The sequence below is a fragment of the Blennius ocellaris genome (assembly GCF_963422515.1).
Source record: "Blennius ocellaris genome assembly, chromosome: 19".
Taxonomy (NCBI): domain Eukaryota; kingdom Metazoa; phylum Chordata; class Actinopteri; order Blenniiformes; family Blenniidae; genus Blennius; species Blennius ocellaris.
This window is the reverse complement of record NC_137668.1, coordinates 17,149,148-17,169,468: the sequence shown is the minus strand read 5'-3', so window position 1 is coordinate 17,169,468 and position 20,321 is coordinate 17,149,148. Positions and strand designations below refer to the sequence as shown.

The 20,321-nt window shown below is 39.1% G+C and overlaps 3 protein-coding genes across 3 annotated transcripts; 2 read left to right on the top strand and 1 right to left on the bottom strand.

The window, feature by feature from the left end:
* Positions 1-6,651: 6,651 nt before the first annotated feature.
* Positions 6,652-10,410, bottom strand: zfand1 (zinc finger, AN1-type domain 1). The gene is made up of 8 exons (XM_080515131.1): positions 10,318-10,410; positions 9,918-9,960; positions 9,529-9,568; positions 9,264-9,391; positions 9,071-9,162; positions 8,796-8,914; positions 7,559-7,714; positions 6,652-7,000 (listed from the first exon to the last, which is right to left on the bottom strand). Exons 1-8 carry the CDS (start codon positions 10,370-10,372, stop codon positions 6,824-6,826), a joined length of 810 nt encoding a protein of 269 aa, XP_080371257.1. The 5' UTR covers positions 10,373-10,410; the 3' UTR covers positions 6,652-6,823.
* Positions 10,411-11,007: 597 nt separating this feature from the next.
* chmp4c (charged multivesicular body protein 4C) lies at positions 11,008-13,778 on the top strand. Its single transcript, XM_080515156.1, has 5 exons — positions 11,008-11,315; positions 12,290-12,467; positions 12,746-12,854; positions 13,001-13,127; positions 13,305-13,778. The coding sequence occupies exons 1-5, from the start codon at positions 11,105-11,107 to the stop codon at positions 13,364-13,366; spliced, it is 687 nt and encodes a 228-aa protein (XP_080371282.1). The 5' UTR covers positions 11,008-11,104; the 3' UTR covers positions 13,367-13,778.
* Positions 13,779-14,774: 996 nt separating this feature from the next.
* On the top strand, positions 14,775-18,209 carry gimap4 (GTPase IMAP family member 4). Its single transcript, XM_080515176.1, has 3 exons — positions 14,775-14,887; positions 15,475-16,245; positions 16,818-18,209. The coding sequence occupies exons 1-3, from the start codon at positions 14,857-14,859 to the stop codon at positions 16,826-16,828; spliced, it is 813 nt and encodes a 270-aa protein (XP_080371302.1). The 5' UTR covers positions 14,775-14,856; the 3' UTR covers positions 16,829-18,209.
* The last annotated feature ends 2,112 nt before the right edge of the window (positions 18,210-20,321 follow it).

Below are 20,321 nucleotides of genomic sequence, written 5' to 3'. Positions count from 1 at the left end.
CGGGCGCACCGGCCGCCGCGCCGCCGGGGATTGCACTGCTGCTGGCTCCGGTCGACATGTTCGCTTGTCAGGGTCACCAATGTGGAGGCGGAGAAAGAGGAGACGGACGAAGGAGTCGAGTCGCTTTTTCCTTTATTTTCTCCAACCGTCTGACAGTTCACCTGTCAGATAACCAACCCCCTGTGTCACCGTACTACCCCTTATAAACACCTCCCACTATCAACACCACACCACGTGCCCGACACACCCACTCCATTCTGGTTGGGAGAACCTCCCTCTCAGGTGCACACCACAATGTATGATTTATTTTCTAATAAACACAAATCACAACTAAATCGCTGTAACAAGAAACGCTGAGTGGAAATGCACAGTGTGAAATGTTACTTTTCACACTCTCTTAGTTAAAACTTGAATGTATTTGGAGTTTTTCAGTAACTTAAAGAATACAGAATGATTTAAAAACAACAGAATGTGTAAACATACTCAGCCAGAGGACCAGAGGCTTGTTGCAATGGTGGGACCGGGTCTGGAGCGAACTCTTCCCCCAAAATGTAATTGAAAATGTCCATTCTGGAGATGGGAAAAGCGTTGAATATCAGAATGAGGTTCACAGTCACTTTAAAGCCAAACATGTTACAAGAATAATGACATAGACACTGGCACTAATAGTTCTTAACATCAGAAATGACTGAATTTATTTAATGAACATCAACCACAATTCAATAGCTTCAGGATAATCCAATGTAAGATAAATGATTAAAATAAACCGAAATGCAACAAATGTAACTCTTTCTAAAGCTTCTGGGTGAAAATACAGTTTGAAATGTTACTTTTCCCACTCTGCTAGTTAAAAATACTTCCGCCATATTTAAACACAGATAACAAAGGAGATTAAACATAATTAGAACATTTCTGAATTAATTTTGAGTGTAGCTGCCGCTCGGTGATACGTATATGTGTCTAATAACAACAATACTAGTGAAAAAGTATCAACAAAATACAAGTAATAGTGATAAAGTAGAATTAAAATGGCAGTTGTTTATTTGTGTTGCCATGGAGACGGCCTTCAGGTCATCACATTAGCTTTAGTAGCTAGCTGTCAGGCCTTGATGGATTTGTAGTCCTCAAACAAATGATTGTTTTTCGATAGCCAATTGACCAATTTGAAGGATTTTTGCACTTACAGCATTTTTACAGTGTGAAATGTTACTTTTCCTACTCTCTTAGTTAAAACTTGGATGCACTTGGCACTTTTCATTTTTTTTAAACTAAAAAGTTTGTCATCAGAAGTAAACTGTATTAAACCACCTCAGAGATCAAGAAGCAACTTAAAGAATCCAGCATGATCTAAAAACAACAGAATGTATAAACACTTACGCGGTTTGTGGCTCTCGCTCTTCATGAGGAGGCTCAACGGGGTCTGGTGGTGGATTTTTACTCCGAAGAGCCTCCCACTCCGTTCTTAGCATTCTGACCATTCTGGAGATGGAAAAAGCATTGCATATTGTTTGTATGAGCGTGTTTGAGAGAGAGAGATATGATATATTTTTATATATATGTATAATTCAATAACAACACAATCTCGTGAACATGTAGCAACATTAGCAACATTAGCAACACCAGCACTAAGTGACAGGAGTTGATCAATCACGTAAAAATAAACCTGGGAAATGAGTTGATCAATCAAGTGAAAATCAACCTGGTGAATTTTCCTGCATAAAAACTTACTTTGGTTGTTGATGCCGGCTACTTTTTTTCTCGTGGCTGCTCTGAGAAGGCTGACGGAGGACTGAAGCCTGGCGTTGGTTATGTCTAACTGCCAGTCAGGTAGTAACGGCTTTCTATTGGCTGCCACTGAAGCTCGTCACTGATTGGTTTAAGCTGCAGTCACCGCTGATTGGTTGCAACTGAACCACCGTTAGCGTAGCTGCAACTTCAGCTACGCTGATATATCCACAGTAACGGGTCAAAAACACTGGTTCTCTGTTACTGACACTTCCAACTTATTGAAGGAAAAATTACACTTTGAATTTCTTGATATTTCTACCGTTTTAGTGTTCCTTAATCAATGTAACCAATTTTTAAAAAATTTAAATTTTCCAGAGTTTGTATATATATATATATGTATATATTGATATTTATGTTTATATGTATTCATTAGTAATTATAACATATTAATTAGATATATATTAAAACTATTAGGTCATATTTGTTGGACGGCACTGTCAAGTTCAGCGACGCAGCGGTCCAGTGTTTCGGATTAGCTGGTTTCCATGTTAACTGGTGACCAACACCAGATATAACAAACCAGACAGAAATCCGTAGCTGTCCTCGCCACAGTCATTTACCCACATTTAAATTGGTCATCAGTTAACATGGACGCCAGTTAATCCGAAACACCAGCAGAAAGTTTGAAAGTTTGACGGAATCACGATACCTTATTCTTGCAAGTGAGCATAAAGAACTTTTTCCACCAGGTGAAGTATACCTGCTGCATTTTGTCATATGGATTCTGGTCAAACTCCAGCATTTAAATTGTATTTGAACTGCTGAAGGACGTTCATGTGAACAATGACACATCGAGAGTTTCAGATTTGTTATTCCTGGAGCTTAATGCTGCTTTTGACGCACTTGACTACAACATATGACTTGACATACTTGTTGGTAATTTCTGGCGCATTAAATAGGTTTAGATCTTGCTTGCAGGACAGGAACTAGTCGGTGCATAAATCAAAATGATGAGTGGATGTGTCGGAATGTTTTCCAATGTAAGGCAGAAAACATGGGAGGTAATTGTTTTTGGCCCCAAAGAAAAAAGGCTAAACTCTCATTTTGACTCCATGTCACTTGGGACATGAAATCAAGGCAGAAATCTGGACGTGATTATGGACTCAGACCTAGAATTCAACAATGACATTAAGAAAATAACTAAATCAGTTCACTACCATCTGAAATCTATTGCAAGAATTAAAGGATTTCCAACCAAATGAGATTCAGAGAAACTTGTTGATGCAGCTTTTAGTTTTTTCTCCTTTCTTCGTTGCTTTGTTTTAATGTGTTTCCTTGTCAAGCATTGTGCGTCGCCTTGTGTCTCAATGGTGCTGTAGAAATAAACTTGTCCTGCTTTAGTGTTAATAGACCTCTCTCTTTTAGGAAAATGTCCGGGCGCTGTCCAAAGGGGTTCAGTCCATCATGGGCTACAAACCAGGCCGCGGACCCGTCCTCGCAGGTAAAGCAGGATCAGAAACGATGGCGGGGAAACCTTGGAAAAAACACGGCAACAGAAACAAGAAGGAGAAAGTACGCGAATCACGAAGCATCTTGATGCTTGATGAGGTTCACATTACTGATCATTTTATCCTGAGTGGAAAACTTTTAAAGTTGACATATAATTCCAAAAGAATAAGTGTAACGACGTCGGCAGATGAAGGCTTCTAAATCCTTTAAATACTGAAAGGACCGGCTGTTTTATTACGGCAGTACATAATCTGCCTTGTATGCTCTGGTGTGAAGATCATGATTGATGCATTCCCTCAACTGAACGTTTTGCAGCGTCTGATGTCTATATATATGTAAAATATATATATCATAGATATAAATATATATAAAATGAAAATTGTCAAGTAAACCTCGGAGGTAGCAGAGGAGTACTGGGTTATTTTGGTTGAGTATCCACCCAAATACTTTGGGAATGATTATTAGAAAATAGTATCCTCAGTTGCCAAACTGAATAAATAATGTTTGCGATAAGAGCATCAATTAATTTCAATTTAATTAGTTAGATATCAATCAGTCTTGGACTGTATGAGAAATATTTAACTGAATTCTCTCCGCTTTTCATTCTACTCGCGGGACGTTATCGCCAACCATCGGTGGATTGCGGTTTAATAAGGATTATTTATTCTCCGATCGACTTAAATACTCTTTTTATTGGTGCGTGCATATGCAATATTGTATGCAACAATAGGTTACGTTAATTTGCTCTTTTATTATGACGACTGTACTCAAAAAATAAAGACGTATATCTTGTGTAATATTTTGTATGTGTATATAGTATGTGTAATATACAAAAATTATATAGTGTATGGATTTCATAGTAATATTGCATATTATCATGTATTATCATTTCCATTATTATTATTATTATTATTACGATCCATACGCGTTTATTTTTTCTCTATGAAGAGTCACATGTTAAAGAACTTTTATTATGCCGGCTTAGCCGAGCCTTTTGTGTTGTTTATTGGTGACAATAATTTTTGTTTTTGTTTATAATAAAGCAAGACATTATTTGGTGACTTTTAAAATGATTCCTGTGTGACATTGTTTGATGAAACTGGCTTTTCAAGGGCTGAAAGTCCAGAAACATTAATCACTTATACTGAATTTATTGCTACTGTTTCATTGTGTTTTCAGTTTTTAGTTAATCCGAACTAATATCATTATGACTTTCTGACTTTTCTAAAATAATACGAAAGAGCTCAGGGCCCTATCTTCCTTCAGTTTCACTTCTACTTATTATTATTATTATTATTAACAATATTATTATACTCAATTATAATATATAATGTATTTTATAATAATAAAACATGATAAATCTCAAAGACAGACCTTATTTCTTTAATAAAAAATAAAATCCCCCGCTGATTGTTTTTGTAGCATTGTCTTTTATTTCATTCTGTACTTATATGCAAATGGTTTCATAAGAGTCCTTGGTCGTTCTCTTGTGCCAGAATTTACGCCTCCTGGTAGGCCTACTGGTAAGTTTCTGCAGGAAGCATCACAAGGCACATAACTCTTTCTTCTCTGACGGCCCAGTGTGTAATCTGGGCTGGGTTCAAAACTCCCCCAACAGGGAGAAACCTTTGTAGAAACCAGACTCAAAGGTGGAGGGTGGAGGAGAGGAGAGGAGGGGAGGGGAGAGGAAAGACAGAGATAGACTTGGTGGAAAAAAAACGTGTGTATTCTGCTCATTCACAAAACATTCTTCTCTTTTCTTTGCTCTTCTCAATGTGCTGTTTGTGTGTTTTTGTTTGTTTACAACAGGCCAACCATCGCTGTGGAACACCTTCTCACACAGTCCAACAGGGAGACCTGCTCCCCAAACAGGACAGTGAGCTGGACATCATTGGACCAGATCTGCAGGTTGAAGTGCGGGATGAGGAGGAATGTCCTGATGTCACAATCAGTGATCAGCTGATCTCTGTGAGAGACCACCTGAAGCAGCCCACTGTGGGACACCATGGACAGTTCCCCTCCTCACAGTCCCTCTGGCCATGGTGGCTCCACTCATCCATCATCTCAGGTAATGAAGGATTGAACAAGAATGTTTTACAGGCACTAAACATAGAAATTATTCATTTGTACATGCTGTGAAGAACTCGTTACAGAATTTTTCAGCTTCCATGAGCAATTTGTGCCACATTTTTAAGCACCATGCACTGAAAAAAAAAACTACAGAATAAGAATACAACTGATGCAAATCATTGCCAGAGTTTCAGCTGCCAACCTTGTCAATTAGAAACCGTACCAAAGAGGGGATTATTGATGTTCAGCATAGTGAACCTGTTCATTCTGGTCATCAGATGACATGAAGTGAGCCTCGACACAAAGTAATCACATGTGTCCAGGCATTATTTCTAATGCTTGTGTCTTTCTTCCAAGGATACTAGTACCAAGGACACTAGCACCAGCAGCCACCACCAGCCTGGTCCATGTTTCCACACCAGCAGCCACCATCGGCCTCTTCACCTGCCTGGTCCTCCCTTGGGCAGAGTCAACAGCTGCAACCAGCTGCTTGGCCTCAGTATCAGCTGCACCAACCTCCACCAGCGCCACCATCTGTCGCCCCAACACCCCTTCGTCACCCTCCCTCTGTCCCCTCTTCATCTTCAGGTTCCGTTGCATCGACACAAGACGTGTTTCCTTCTTATGTGAACCGTCAATTAAAATGGAGGCACAAGAGGGCAGCACTTGAAGATGAGAAGCCATGGAGAGGGGGGAGACACCAAAAAAAGCCACCTTTCAAGGAGGACTATCACTACACATGTAAAATGTGTGGCCTCTCAAAAAACAAGAGCACTGGACACACTCAAATAAAGGGGAAATGGTACTGACCAGCATCTGGCAAGACTCTGATAGAATGGAGAGAGAGCCTGGAAAAATAGCTTCTGTCTTCTTTTTATTGCAATATTTTTGTTGGACAAATCTAAGACGCAATCATCTGTCAGTTTTGTGTGCAGAAATAAACTTAATTTCCTTGTAAATAGTTAAAAAGGTGCCTTTTTTCCACCCTCCTCTCTTCCTCCTTTCCCCCCCTTTTTTCCGTTTTCTTGCCCCACCTTAGCAGTCCGTTTTGCCCCATTTCTGGCGCTATGGATAAGGCATCGGCCTCCGGAGCTGGGGATTGTGGGTTCAAGTCCCACCTGGGTCGTTAGGCAATCATGTTAAAAAAGTGCCATTTTGAATGACTGAATATAATCAAATCCAACTGGTTCCCCATAATTTCCATTGCTAATTGTATCATTTATGACTCAGTCCAATTCTAAAATTGATATTCATAGACAAAAAACAAACTGCTCACCAGGGATGGGCAAAATAGATCATTGTTTGGCCACAAAAGTTTAATTCACTATACCAGAGTACCAAAATTGAAAGGGCTATTGCACAATCATGGTATGTACTATTAGCTACATGTACATTCTTCCTTGCTTCAACATGAATTTGGACAATATCCGGTGAGTTAGTTACAAAGAAGTGAAACAGTGGCTGATGTTGTCCACATCATCTGTAAACTGTCCGATAACTCCTTGATGTCGATGAGTCATGTCTGTGTCACATAGTCAGAAACGTCCTCCAGGCCCGTGCACTCATTGTCCAGATACTCTAGGATAACGTTACCCCCATTATATAGGGGCGTGTCTGGGTTAGATAGCAGGGAGAGGAGCGTATCATCCATCCGGACGGCATCACCTGTCTGAGGATGGCATAACCTCAGTTTCTGCAAATACAGAGGGGAAACTCTTTAGATGCATCAATATTTACTAAGGTAGTGGCATATGTGTATATAAAGCTGATTTAACTTTGTTTAAGCTGGATCATAACTGATTTAATTCAGAGTATCACTTAGACCCTTGAGATACTTTTTTACCACTACTAAAATAGAGAACTGAAAGAAACAACCAACAAAACAGTATGTATGACATCAGTATTATGGTCAAAGCATCAAGGACAGACACTCTTACATCAGCATTAGAAATCAGTGGTTAAACCCTCTTCCTGTAAGTAGAGGTCTTTTCGTGATGCCATCACATGCTATGAGCAGGACAGTGTTGGTACTTCAGCATTTCAAGTATGTAAACAGCTTTAATCTAAATGTAGATATGGAGGACAATGGTAATAAAAAAACGAGACAACGTCTATTACAGATAGAAGTACTGAAGTAAGAGTAGATGCAAACAGAATGTAAAGTGAAACGAGCAGATCAGGAGTTCAGCATCAGTAACAAATGTGTTTGCAAAATTTTGTGTATTTGTCAGTGCCCCTGACGTCGTCTTACCTTCGCAGTCGAAACATTGTTGTTGTTCTTGAGGCTGGCGAGTGAGGCTGCATAATCCACAACTTTTCCCACACTCCACTTGGAGGAGAAGAACATGGGCTGGCTCGAGTCTTTAGATTCTTTGGGAAGATACACCTGAAAATAGGTTCTCTCTGTCTGAAAAGCAAAAACAGAAGAGCACTTGAAACACTGAAAGACTGACCGGGCCTTTATAGTGTCAAACTGCAGGGTAGCACAGACAGTGGTCCCTGCCATCCTTCCAGGGATACACTCTGACCAGAGCCCACAGCCTCATCACTGACTTCTCACACCTACATCATGCACTGTACCTGCTGTTGTCTCTGCATCACTGCAGAAAAATACACATTCTGAAAATGTTTCATCCACCAAACCATCAGACTATTTAATATAATATAATATAATCATACAAACACTGCTCCACTCAATCCTCTACCTGTACAAGACTATTATATCCTCACAAACCACTTAAAAAAAACAAAACACAAAATCCTAAGATGTGGTTGATGACATCACTTTTTATTTATCTTTAAGGGTATTTTTGTTGCTGTTGATCATTTGATGCGTCACTGAATTGCTATCCATCCATCCATCCATCCATCCATCCAGCCAGTAGATTGTAATTTATCATTTTCTACAAACAGCAAATAACAGCTAAAATCATACAATGCAACCTATTTTCCTTCGGCATGATTTTAATTTCCTAGATTTTAAGATGAAAGGAATAATGCCTTTTTTCAACTAGGCTATTAAGTAATGTTTAACTTTTAGATCACATTATTGAAGAATTATCCAGCATATCTGGGCTCTAGTTGTGCATACCTTAAAAATAACTGTAGCATTTTGGTTGTATATAAAAAAATTGTTTGTCGTGTTCCTTTAAATCTAGCTCGTCAATCAAATTGTGCTTAAGGTGTATTAAAGATTACTGCACAAAAACTCAAAAATATTTTTTATTAATGAATTTCTGTCCAATTTACAGATGATACCACAGTCCGGATGTTTCACACTTACAAAGGAGTGATCTAGAATCTAACGTATATCACCCTGACAATCCAAAGTAACTTATGAAGGCCCAAAAGCCATCGAGCTGTTAGGCCTTTCTAAACCATGTCGGTCATTACATGTCATAAGTGTCTTTCGGCCCGTCAAAATGCGTAAAATACCCCAATCAGAGTGAAGCCTTAACTTTTAAAGCCACAAGCGGATTGGATGTTACCTGTGGCAGTCCCTTGTCTCCGGCAGCATGCATCTTCAGTTTCATTAGAGCAACTTTAGCTGCAGTGGCACTGTTCTTTGCTCCTCTGCGCCCTTTACTTTTGGATCCCTCCTTCGACTCTGTGCAGTAACGAGACAGATTTTCAACGCAGAATTAAAAGAGAACGCTTTTAGTGATTATTGTTTGGTTATGGCAGCGATGATAGCTTTGCTGTTTAATGCTGATCCCATGTGGACAAATGAGGAACAACAGAAGAATATGAAAAATAAACTGACCTATAATCTTCTGGACTAACTCTTTGGTGGCAGCCATTCGAGGTTTTTGCACCTCCAATTTTTCGCACCTGTGATCATCTTGATGACGGTGGCTGTAACACAAAAACACGTTAATTGAAACAGAGTAGAGGTCCATAAAAGTTTTGTTGCTTTGAAACAAAGTTAAAAGAACAAAAGAGGAAAAGAGACTTACGCCAAACAGAAATGTTTCTCACACTGTGGACATATAACCGGTAGCAGCTCTTTTCCTTTGCAGTCTTCAAATGAGCATGGATAACTTTTAGTGCCACCAACACTTTGGACGTCCCTTTTCACAGGCTCCTAAAGAAAAGCAAGATCACAAAGAAAAACAGGACACTCAACATATAGTTAAAAGAAAGAGAAGAACAACTCCCAATAATAATTCCAATGCTATCATCTGAAAACATGAACACTAAGTTGTAAACGGTATGACCTACCTCTGAGCATGAGTGGGCTTCTCTGTTTCTGTGGTCCAGACTATAACATTAAGAAGAAATCATGTTTCAAGCTAAGTTATGGTCTCCACCTGGAGAGAAAAATACCTGCACTTACAGTAACAACGCATGTTTCAGTGTTTGTTTGTAAACTTAAATTAAACTAATTCATGTCTTTTGATAATGGTAACAGGATCCTGCTGAAATAGCCTGAAAATGTATGATTGTACAGTCTCATCTATCCAAATAAAAAAGACAGCAGTGGGGCTTGAAAAACGGACATGTATCATAACTTTGGAGCTGCAGAAATATATATTGTAATTCAAACAACGTGACTATGAAATTGAACATCTCTACTTGAAATAATTCCCAGAAAGAGGATAATAGCTTACCAGAAAACTCCATTGCAGGAATCACAGACAAACGGAAGAAAATCTATAAAGAAAACAAACCGAGTATGATTATTCTTTTGATTATAAATCATACAATATAAACAGAACAGCTGCAAAGTCACCAAGGATTCAACGTTATTGACCCTTAATACTTCGCTGACGGTTGCTCACTCCGTTGAGAATACCAGAATCAAAAAACGAATTTTTAGAGAAGATTGAGTTCTTTTTTTTTAAATATAAAGCTGAACACTTCTCGTCACAGATAGTGGTTAGTTTGTGAGCTAACTTGGCTAACAAGCTAGTCATGCTCGAGAGTAACTTCTCCATTAAAAAACGACAACCTAGTAATACCGTCCCTTAAACGGTATATTTGTGCTAGTTTAGGTTAATTTCAACAGACCTTTGACATTGCAGGACTCTATCTGACAATGCTTTCCAATGTCTAACGCAGCCATCTGTTAGCCGAAGAGCTAGCGAACATGTCAACACGAACTCTGACCCCGACACCATGATCACGTGACTATAAAAAAAAAAAACGGGATCTTTTCATTATTTTCAAAAAAAAAAAAAATAATAATAATAATAATTAATAGTAATGTTTCTTATTTCCACAATATAAATAGTTTTATGTATCGTAAGAAAAATAATTGTTGTCACTCACGGCAAAACTGTATCCACGGTAACGAGACGTCAGAAGTTAACATTAACTAAATAGCGAAATAAGATAGAAAAAAACGAGAAAACTGCGAAACTGTCGTTTGTTGTCTTACAATTTTGCATGAATGTTTTTAACTGATATGAATTGACGTCACAATAGTTCTCTTGGAATGGTACTAAAATTAAAACAAAACACATTTATTGATCGAAGAGATAGCGTTAAAAGTTGTATCTGTGCTTTGTAAAGCGAGTACAGAGGAGGAGGAGGAGGAGGAGGAGGAGGGATGATACCGCCAGGTATGCAGACGTCACGCAGGTGATGATGAGGGTAAAGGTGTGGTGGTGGAAGCTGACTGGCTGCTTTGAATGGAAACTACCAAGTCGCCAAGCAGGAAATTCTGCCCTCTACAACACACACCCGCCTGTAGAGAAACAAGAGACAGGACGGCTGTACCCGCAGCTCCGCTCCCAGTTTGTGATCCTTACATACCTGCGTAGTTTTAGTCTCCAGGCTGCGGGAGGGAGACAAAATGAGTAAAATATCCAGCTTCTTTAAGGGGGGTTCCTCCAGCACCTCCAAGTCCAAACACAGCCGGTCTCGGGGGGCTCCGTCCCCCCAAGAGGCCATCCACAAACTGCGGGAAACCGAGGAAATGCTGACCAAGAAGCAGGACTACCTGGAGAAGAGGATAGAGCAGGAGCTGGCCACTGCCAAGAAGCATGGCACTAAAAACAAGAGAGGTAGGAGTTTATTTTATTTCTCTCAGTGCACCTGTTGTCCACCTGCCATGTAGGCCATGCTTTCCACCTGTTTGCTGAAACCTCAGTTATTGAATCGTTTTTATCAAAAACAAGAACATTAATCTATATTATTGACATCAAGGACGATGTTTGACCTCACTAAGGTGGTAATTTGTGTCTATTTATACCTGTTTTCTCCCTTATTAACTCAGATGACGTCATGTAAACACGGAAGTGAGGTCTAGCTATTGAAGTTGGACACGATCACAAAATAAACTTGGGAAAAAAAACATGATTCATAAACTTAATCTCAAAGAACAGGTCAAACTCTGATGAAACAGTTTATTTTTTCTATTTTCACACTACTCAGATTTGACATTTCCTGATAAAACACTTTTTGAGCATGAGTGTATCAAATTGCGTTTAAAAGCATTACATTTCCAAAGTTAGAACAGCGCCATCAAATAAGTCCTTCGAGGAATCACAAGTGTAGTTTCACATAAGGGCAGTTTATACATTTGGAATCTACATTTGTATGAATTGCAAATGGAAAACCTTGTTAATGAGCAACTTGATTTATCAGACTTTAGACTTTGACATGCTGAAAGGGTTTAGTTGATTGAAAACACGATAAGTTCCTTTGACACACTTGTATGACTGATCTGCAGTTGCTATATTTAATTGCTTTATTGTGGGGTAAATTATTCACAATTGATTTGTAGGCAAGAAAAAGTTATATAAGGAGTTTGTAAACCTGAGAGATTTTCTTCTTCTCAGGAATCCTATTGTACTTGTCATTGTGGTGTATTATCTTAGTGTTATGCATGGCTCACCTTTAAGTCCACATAGTTCAGGGAGGAACCATGTTTCCTTTGTTTGTGCACGCCCAGATGCTTCTCAGCCAGAGGAAAGAAATAGATGAAATTACAGGTGAGGATCACACAAATGACTTAATAACATATTTCCTTCATCAGCTGCCCTGGCGGCGTTGAAGAAGAAGAAGCGATTGGAGCAGCAGCTTACCCAGATCGACGGCACGCTGTCCACTATCGAGTTTCAGAGGGAAGCTCTGGAGAACTCGCACACCAATACAGAGGTCCTGAAGAACATGGGCTATGCTGCCAAGGCCATGAAGCAGGTCCATGAAAACATGTAAGAAGAAATAAGATAGAAATTAGGTCGTTTCGCGCCATTTGTTCTATTGGAAATAGTGAATGTTTCAATATTACCTTTCAGTATTGAGAATAATAATAAAGTAGGTCTCTTCTCAGAAAAGCTGAGATGTAAATCATCCCCCATATTCACTGAAATAAAACGATAGAATGTACTGTTTACATTTTTTATTGATCTTTTTTTGAATAAAAAAATAATTTGAATCTAAGTTTTTCCAAATGTTAAATCTATTTAATCCATCTCCTCTGAATCTTCAGGGACGTTAACAAGATAGATGACCTCATGGCGGACATCACAGACCAACAGGACGTGGCTCAGGAGATCAGCGAGGCGATCTCCCGACCTTTCGGCGAGACGTTCGATGAGGTGCATATTTTGGTCTTCGTCTCGATCCAAATGAACATCTTCCGGTTGTTTTGAGAAGCCAGTGTTTGTGTGCGTGTTTGTGCTTTTGGCACAGACTGAGTGTCACATGCTGGTGTGTTTCTCATTTTCATCATTCGTTTGGTCAGGATGAGCTGCTGGCTGAGCTGGAGGAGCTGGAGAATGAAGCAGAGGAGGAAGGAATGCTGAATATGGGCGGACTCCCCAGCGTTCCGAGCGCCAACCTGCCTTCATTACGGCCTGGTCAGCGTGCAAGTAAGTCTGGGACACTGTGATATTCAATGAGACTAATAATCACAGACAGCACTCCATTGCATTCTTTTTGCATGTAATAAAGTAATATAGAGTTTGATTGGATACCTTTTTTCAAAATGTCTTGAGTATCTAATGACCATAACCACATTCATGATCGACTGTTGTTCTTCCTTACAGCCACCAGGAGAAGGGTCGAAGAGGATGAAGACATGCGAATGCTGTCGTCATGGGGAACCTAAGTACACTGACCGAAGTTAACATGAAATAAATGTTACATTCAAAAAGTGCCCAGAAAGCTACATCATATTTGTTTTTGTATCATTATTGAAGGTTTTTGGGGTAAATGAAGAGCATTACATTTTATTAAAATAAGCTTTGTGCTTTGCAGCTTTTAGTCCCTCTTTATGGTTTGTAAAAATTCAAAGTGAAGGAATAAAGATTTTAGATTTGTCTGTCTACTTTGTCCTTTTTGTTTTGTTTTAGTTAAACTACTTCTCAGACTGCTAACGATAATTTTGGACAGGCGATGTTATTTTCCAGGGTGAAACTATCCAGGCAGAATTTTTGTGCAGCTGTAAATATTGCCAGATTTAACTTTAATGTTGTACATATGTTGCTTCTTTGTCACAATAAAAACCTTCTACTTGTTGACATACTGTCTCTACTGTAAATATATGTTACTCTTGTTTATTATAAGACTAGTTACATGCTGAACATTTTTGTTTCATTCAATGTTTTTTGGTATCTGGATTTCAATTATATAGTACTTTTCCACCAAGCGAGCAGTTCCCAAACTTTAACTGCATTCACCCACCAATGGAAGCAGCTGCCATGTAAGGTGTGCAGTCCATCCATTTCAACATGTGGATAGTTGGGGAGTCAAACCTGCAACATCAAATTGAGAAATGACCCACTGTACCAACCGAGGCAAAGTCACTCTTTTAATGTGTTTAGTATCCTGATCGCTTAACATTCTTAGTTGCCTTGTTTTAGTGTATTCCCTGGTAAAGCAGTGTGATGAGCTTTATGTCTGAATGGTGCTATAGAAAGACATTTGCCTTGCCTAATAACACTCTTGAAAAAAAGAATATATGAAATATGTATCAGCTATAGTTATGTATACAGTAATTACTATTACATTATATATGGTGGTAACAAAGGGTGCTGACACAATACAGAATGATTTTTTGGTGCCGCATCTGATGGTCTCACCTGTCTGAGTTTAAAGACGGAACTCAGATGTTATTTCTCAGAATATTTTTTCAAGATTCTGACTTTAAAGTTGCAACAAAATTACCTTTAAGTTGAAATACTAACTTCAGTATTCAGATTAAATTATTTTTTTTTATTATTGTGACGAGATTCTCAGAACTCTGATTGTAATATCGGACTTCCTAGAATTCCGACTTTGAAGGTCAGAATAAATTCAGAATTCCGACTTATTTCTTCCCTTTAAAGTTGGAACAAAATAAATGCATCCATTTTTTTATTTGATATTTGTCAGGGAGCCCTAATCCTCTTCCGTAAATCTGAAGTTGCATTGGTGTGTTTATTTGCAATGAGCTGAAGTGTTCTCGCTGTGTGACGACGCTGCAGTGAGTTCAGGTTCCGGGTTTATTGTGAAAAGCCGCTGCGGGCTGCCGGTAAGTTCTGCCATCAGGAGGAAGTCTTTTCTTCGGACTAACCGCCCAAAGACAAGTAACCTCTACAGTCCCGAGTAAAACCCACAATGGCAGAAAATAATCCACTGGAGACGACGGGTGAGTTTATATATTTACTGTTTTCTTCGCCTTTCTTGCTTTCTGACATAGAAATTCGAGGCGGGGCCCTAAAAGTTGGCAAACTGTTTCCCGGTTCAACAACTGAACCGGAGTTTGACACGTTCACACCGACCTACCTTATAAACACACAATAACTATAGCTGGCCTCTATTTACCTGCATATTTTCGTTGTTAACATCTGTTAAGGCTTTATTACCAAGGAACTTCAGCTAAAGGCTGTTGCTTAATACTTGGGAGAGTCAGTTCCATTTTAACTTGCATCATCCACAGAGAGCTATGACAGTTTCTATTAAATGAATCACGTCTTTTACTACATTAATATATATATTTTTAAAGATACATATTTATCCAAAGATGATTGTTGTGATGATATTGTGAACTCTCAAGGTTGTTATGAATGCAAATGTTGATTATAATTTACTTTTACATTACGACTGCAATACATATTTTTGACCTACTTTAACAAAAAAATTTTTTAATATTGGGTATGATGAAGGATTCAATCTCAATAATATTCTTTCTATTTCTCCTCTCAAATGCTGAAATCGCTGTCTCCCTGCATGTAGCTGGAAATGCCTCTGGACCAGAGGACGAGGCCAAACAGGCAGCAGCTGCAGCCAAGGCGGCCATGCATCTGCCTGAAATCCGTTTGGTGGTGCTGGGCTGGAGGTGGCCGGGAAAGAGCCTCACAGCCAACACCATCATGGGCAGGGAGGAGTTTCGCCTGGAGCGAGCGGCTGAGTTCTGCATCAAGAGGGAGACGGAGGTGCAGGGTCGCCAGGTGACCGTGGTGGACACTCCGGGCTGGTTCTCGGCCCAGGACACGCCCGCGTCTTACAAAGAGGAGTTGGTACGGGGTGCCACTCTCTGTCCTCCGGGCCCACACGCCTTCCTGCTGGCCGTCCCCGTGGGGATGTTCACAGAAGTGGACCGGGCCCGCATCGAGGAGCATGTGAGCCTGTTCGGGGAGCACGTATGGAAACATACCATCGTGGTGTTCACCTGGGCAGAGGTGCTGCGAACCATTTCCATCGAGAGGTACATTCGCAGGGAGGGCAAAGAGCTGCAGCGGGTGCTGGAGAAATGCAAGCGAAGGTACTTTGTCATTAATAATTGCATATTTGGGGAGCATCCCCAGGTAGAACGTTTAATGGAGAGAGTGGAGAAGATGGTGGCAGAGGAGGGAGGCCACTATATTCCTGAGGTTGACAAGGGGGAGAAGAAGCCTCTGGATGAAAACAGGAATCCCACCGGGGACGTGCAGGAGCTGGGGGCCCGGCCCAAACAGAATTCTGGACTGGCTTTGTCGGAAGCAGCGAAGTTGGAGTCGCTTTCCAGTGAGTGAAGCTTTTTGTACTACTGCTAGTCAGAAGTCCCATAATGAATTTCACATTTTATATTATGACTGTTTAACCCAATCATGGTGAACACAGAATCGCCACCTTCTGAGTAAATAAACACTCATTCTCAGTCTTTTCAAATTTGATGATTTTGTAGTCAATTAAGAAAAGAATTAAGACTATTGTCACTATCCATCTAGTTCATTACAAGTACAAACTGAAAGTTTGATTTTAGGATGCAGTGTCTCAACGGTAAGTCTCAAAGCATTTCACGACTGCATCTTCACAGCAGCAGAAATCTGAGGCTCAGGGAAATACCATTTCCAAGAAGGTTATTTTCACTTAAATATACGAGAGGAAATCCTGATAAAATCAAATAATGAGAGCATAAAGCTATGAATAATTCTGATCAGAACATGTTTTCATTTCTGAGTTCCATTACAGTTGGACATTATGCTGTGAAACCTGTTAGAACAGGAGATAACATTGTTTAAAAAAACAAACAAAAAAACATGAGCATTCCCTTTATTTTTCTGTTCTGAATATCATTAAATGATCTTTGTATTTAGTTTCAGATTAACAAGATGATTTGAAGGATCCTCAGACGCTCCAGACCCTCGACTCACATCCACCTGCTGACAAATCTCATGCGGAGCAGAAAAAGGGTGAAATAACTGAAATGTTACTGAATGTACAATCCTGTGTGATTTATTCTATTTATTTTTTAAAAATCCAACATGTTACTGCCTGTATTCTCGACATTGCAGCCCTCACAGAGATATGAAAGGGCTTTTAACTTTTTTTTTCTTTTTTTCCATGCTGTCCAGAGACTTTTTTTTAATGTTTTCACCTGTAATCATGTCAGGAACACAATTGTCTAGATAGCAGTTTGATGCGAGAAACAAACACTCATCTATAAAAAGCCACCATCATTATTACACCCCATGCTTACACTCCTCTGCACTGACAGATCTACACTGCGAAACTGTCACTGTAATATTCTGCTGTTGAGGGAATCAAACATTTCCCACTTGTGACCAAACTGTAAATGTTATTTTTTTTCTCATGCGCTGTAATGTGTGAACTGCTTTAGAGCAGTTGCGTAGGTAGTTATTGATCAATGTTTCAAATCAAGTCGATCTTTTATGTGTTGATATCACTTTGTAATAGATTGATCTATTGAAAGAAGAAAAATAAAAGAGGAGCCACTATATTAGCTTTTGAGGAGTTGAATCGGTTACTACACATATTGATTTTCCGAAGCTTTCCTGTATCTAGTAAGTAAGGATGGTTTTCTGTCACTGGTCAGTTTGTTATCTTTTCATTTGTTGCTGTTAGTCGATTAAACATTTTGGGGTTTAGGATCTTTTTTTTTTTTTTGTTATCTGGTTTGTCAGTGACGTAGCCTAAATACCTCCTCATTCACACATCAATGTTCACCGTGATTTAAAAAACAACCTCAGGTTCAGAAGTCAGAAATGACCTGATGGGTGGAACTCTGTTTTTATTAGTGTTTAAGATGTTACAGTTATTTCATATTGGCATATATGCATGAGGAGCACAATCATTCCCATTTACCCATATAAAGAGAGTGGGATGATACTAACATCTAAAAAAATTTATATATCTTTATTGCTGCTTTCATATCGTTTCCCACCATTTAACTCTTCTCAGTCTCTCTTTTTTTTAAATTGTGGTTTAAAACTCGCATTTAAAAGTGCATTGACTGATATGAACATCACAGATTTTGTTCTACAGGTAAACCACAGGATAGATTTTGGTTTCAGGCCAAACAAAGAAGACCCTGTTGCATAGGAAACTAGAATTATTGCATGACATAAGGAAACAAAAGAAGAAAAAGGAAATTGCTGATTCATTTGTATTGTAATCGTCACATTGTTGTTGCAGTCTGAGTTTTAAAGTTGCTGTTTTATTGTTTGAGATCTCAATAAAAAAAAGACTTCCTCATCCCTCAGTTTCGATTTTTCTTCATTTACAAGTTCACGTTTGAACCCTGTGCTGAAGTAATATTTTTCGATCTTTTTTCAAGTCTGTGTAAAACTTTAACAAACCAGAAATACCAGAAGAATGGGATGGTGCTCTCTCAGTTAGATTTGTTAGATACAAATCGTGACCAAGACTCTGCCCTGTACTTCGCTCTAACGCTCTTATATGAAAAAGAGAAGTTAATCCAACTGAGGTATTCGTGACTACATGCACTATGTGCACACATTAACTTGCATTAAAGAGTCAAGAACGCATTCAGGCCCATTCATAAGTCAAAGGAAGTTATTTGTGAATCCTCTCGGATCACAAAGAAGAAACTTCCTGGAGTAAAGAGATCACTGCACAGGCAGGTGTAGCTGGTTATTCTGTAGCTTATCTGAGCTTCTTTACTTCATCACGTTCACAAAATGTAAAAAAAAAAAAAAGAAAGAAAAAGACACCAGTCTGCACTGAGATTGTGGGAGGCTTGAAGACATGGCTGGGTCGCTACATAACAGAACTGCAGGACTCTTCTGGATGCAGCCACCTGGAGCTTTGTTTTATTTATTTATTTATTCAAGTGACAGAGGAAAGTCAGCTGCTGTGGACAGACACTCAACTCCTCCACAAAGAGCTAGCTATCTCTACAGTCATTCAAAGCCTCATTTTGCCAACTGTACTGACTGTAAGAACCAGGAAGTGGATATAATCACTCACAGTAGTTTATGATTGCTGTCCGACCTGGTTTGGTCACTTTTAATCGCACAATCAGACACGTACTGTGATTGTTTGGCTCAGTTTGTTGACATCTTTGTAGTTATATACCACTGGAGCCTGAAGGTATCATTGTTATAACTAATATTTCACTGCATATTAGCATATAACACGTTGACTTACGCTGCTACACCTGGTTTAGTGATGGAAAGACTCTTTTAAAAAGACAGTTAAGCACATTCAATCATTCAAAAGCAAAAAAAAAAAACAGATCGGTAACCAGGAACAAAGCATGCACAAAAGGTGCCCTTGGAAATGTAACTGGATACAGTACACCTTTGCAGAAGTGCTTCCTGACAGTGTTTAGGCTCATACTTGGGGTTTGTTTCACAGTGCTGCAGGAGAGTCAAGTTACTCTTAAGAAATTCATGAATCCAGAAGGCTGGGTCGCCTTTTCAGGCTTCACGCTGAATTACTGACCAACACAACTGAATTCTGTTTGACATTATAAAATAAATGTTTGACCGCAATATGATCTGCACCATTTCCTGTACAGAGGAAATAAATGTCTATGTGATGATCGACTGCACATGACATTTGGCAAGAGGTTTTTAAGTGACATTTCTCTCTATTAAGCCATGGAGTTAGTGTGTCTACAAATAAGATTCTTTATCAATGAAATGTTAACTTAGTTTAATAGCCATTCGAGTCTTTTTCAGTGGGATATCTATCTATCTATCTAATCAACACTTATAGTCCTTTGAAGGAAACGTTTTAAAATGATTTTGAGGGTGACAATTGCAACCCTTGTGAAATGATTAAGGTTGTCTCACTTGTGTGATTTTATTTGTCATTTTTTTGTAAAAAAATGCTATTTCCAGTCAAAAATATATGTGTATCATATCTGTTTTTGAACATAAATCTGACAAATCATGTTGTAAAGCAGGCATGCTATACATTGTTGTACAACGTTTTTCTTTTCTTATGGAATCTTAATCTAATCTTAATTCTTTATTTTGGTTTTAAGCAATATGGATGGAATCAAATACCTGCAGAAAGTGTGTAAAAAAAGCTGTCAGCCACTACTTAATATTAATGGAAATATTAGTAATAAACGTGAAGCGTTCGTTTCCATAACAACCTGCAGCTCTCTGGTTTGGCCACGAGATGGCAGTAAAGCTCGGGCCAACGGCATAATCCACAGCACTGGTATGACCTTGCTTAACATAGATTCATTAACTTGATTTGTAAACTGCAATGGCTGGCTGCCCAGCCATTAACACCCACCTTTTCTTGTTTACAATGAAAACATGCAGTGGTTTGCATTTTGTAGCACACACTGGTCATTCTGTTTAAATAACAGCACTATACTT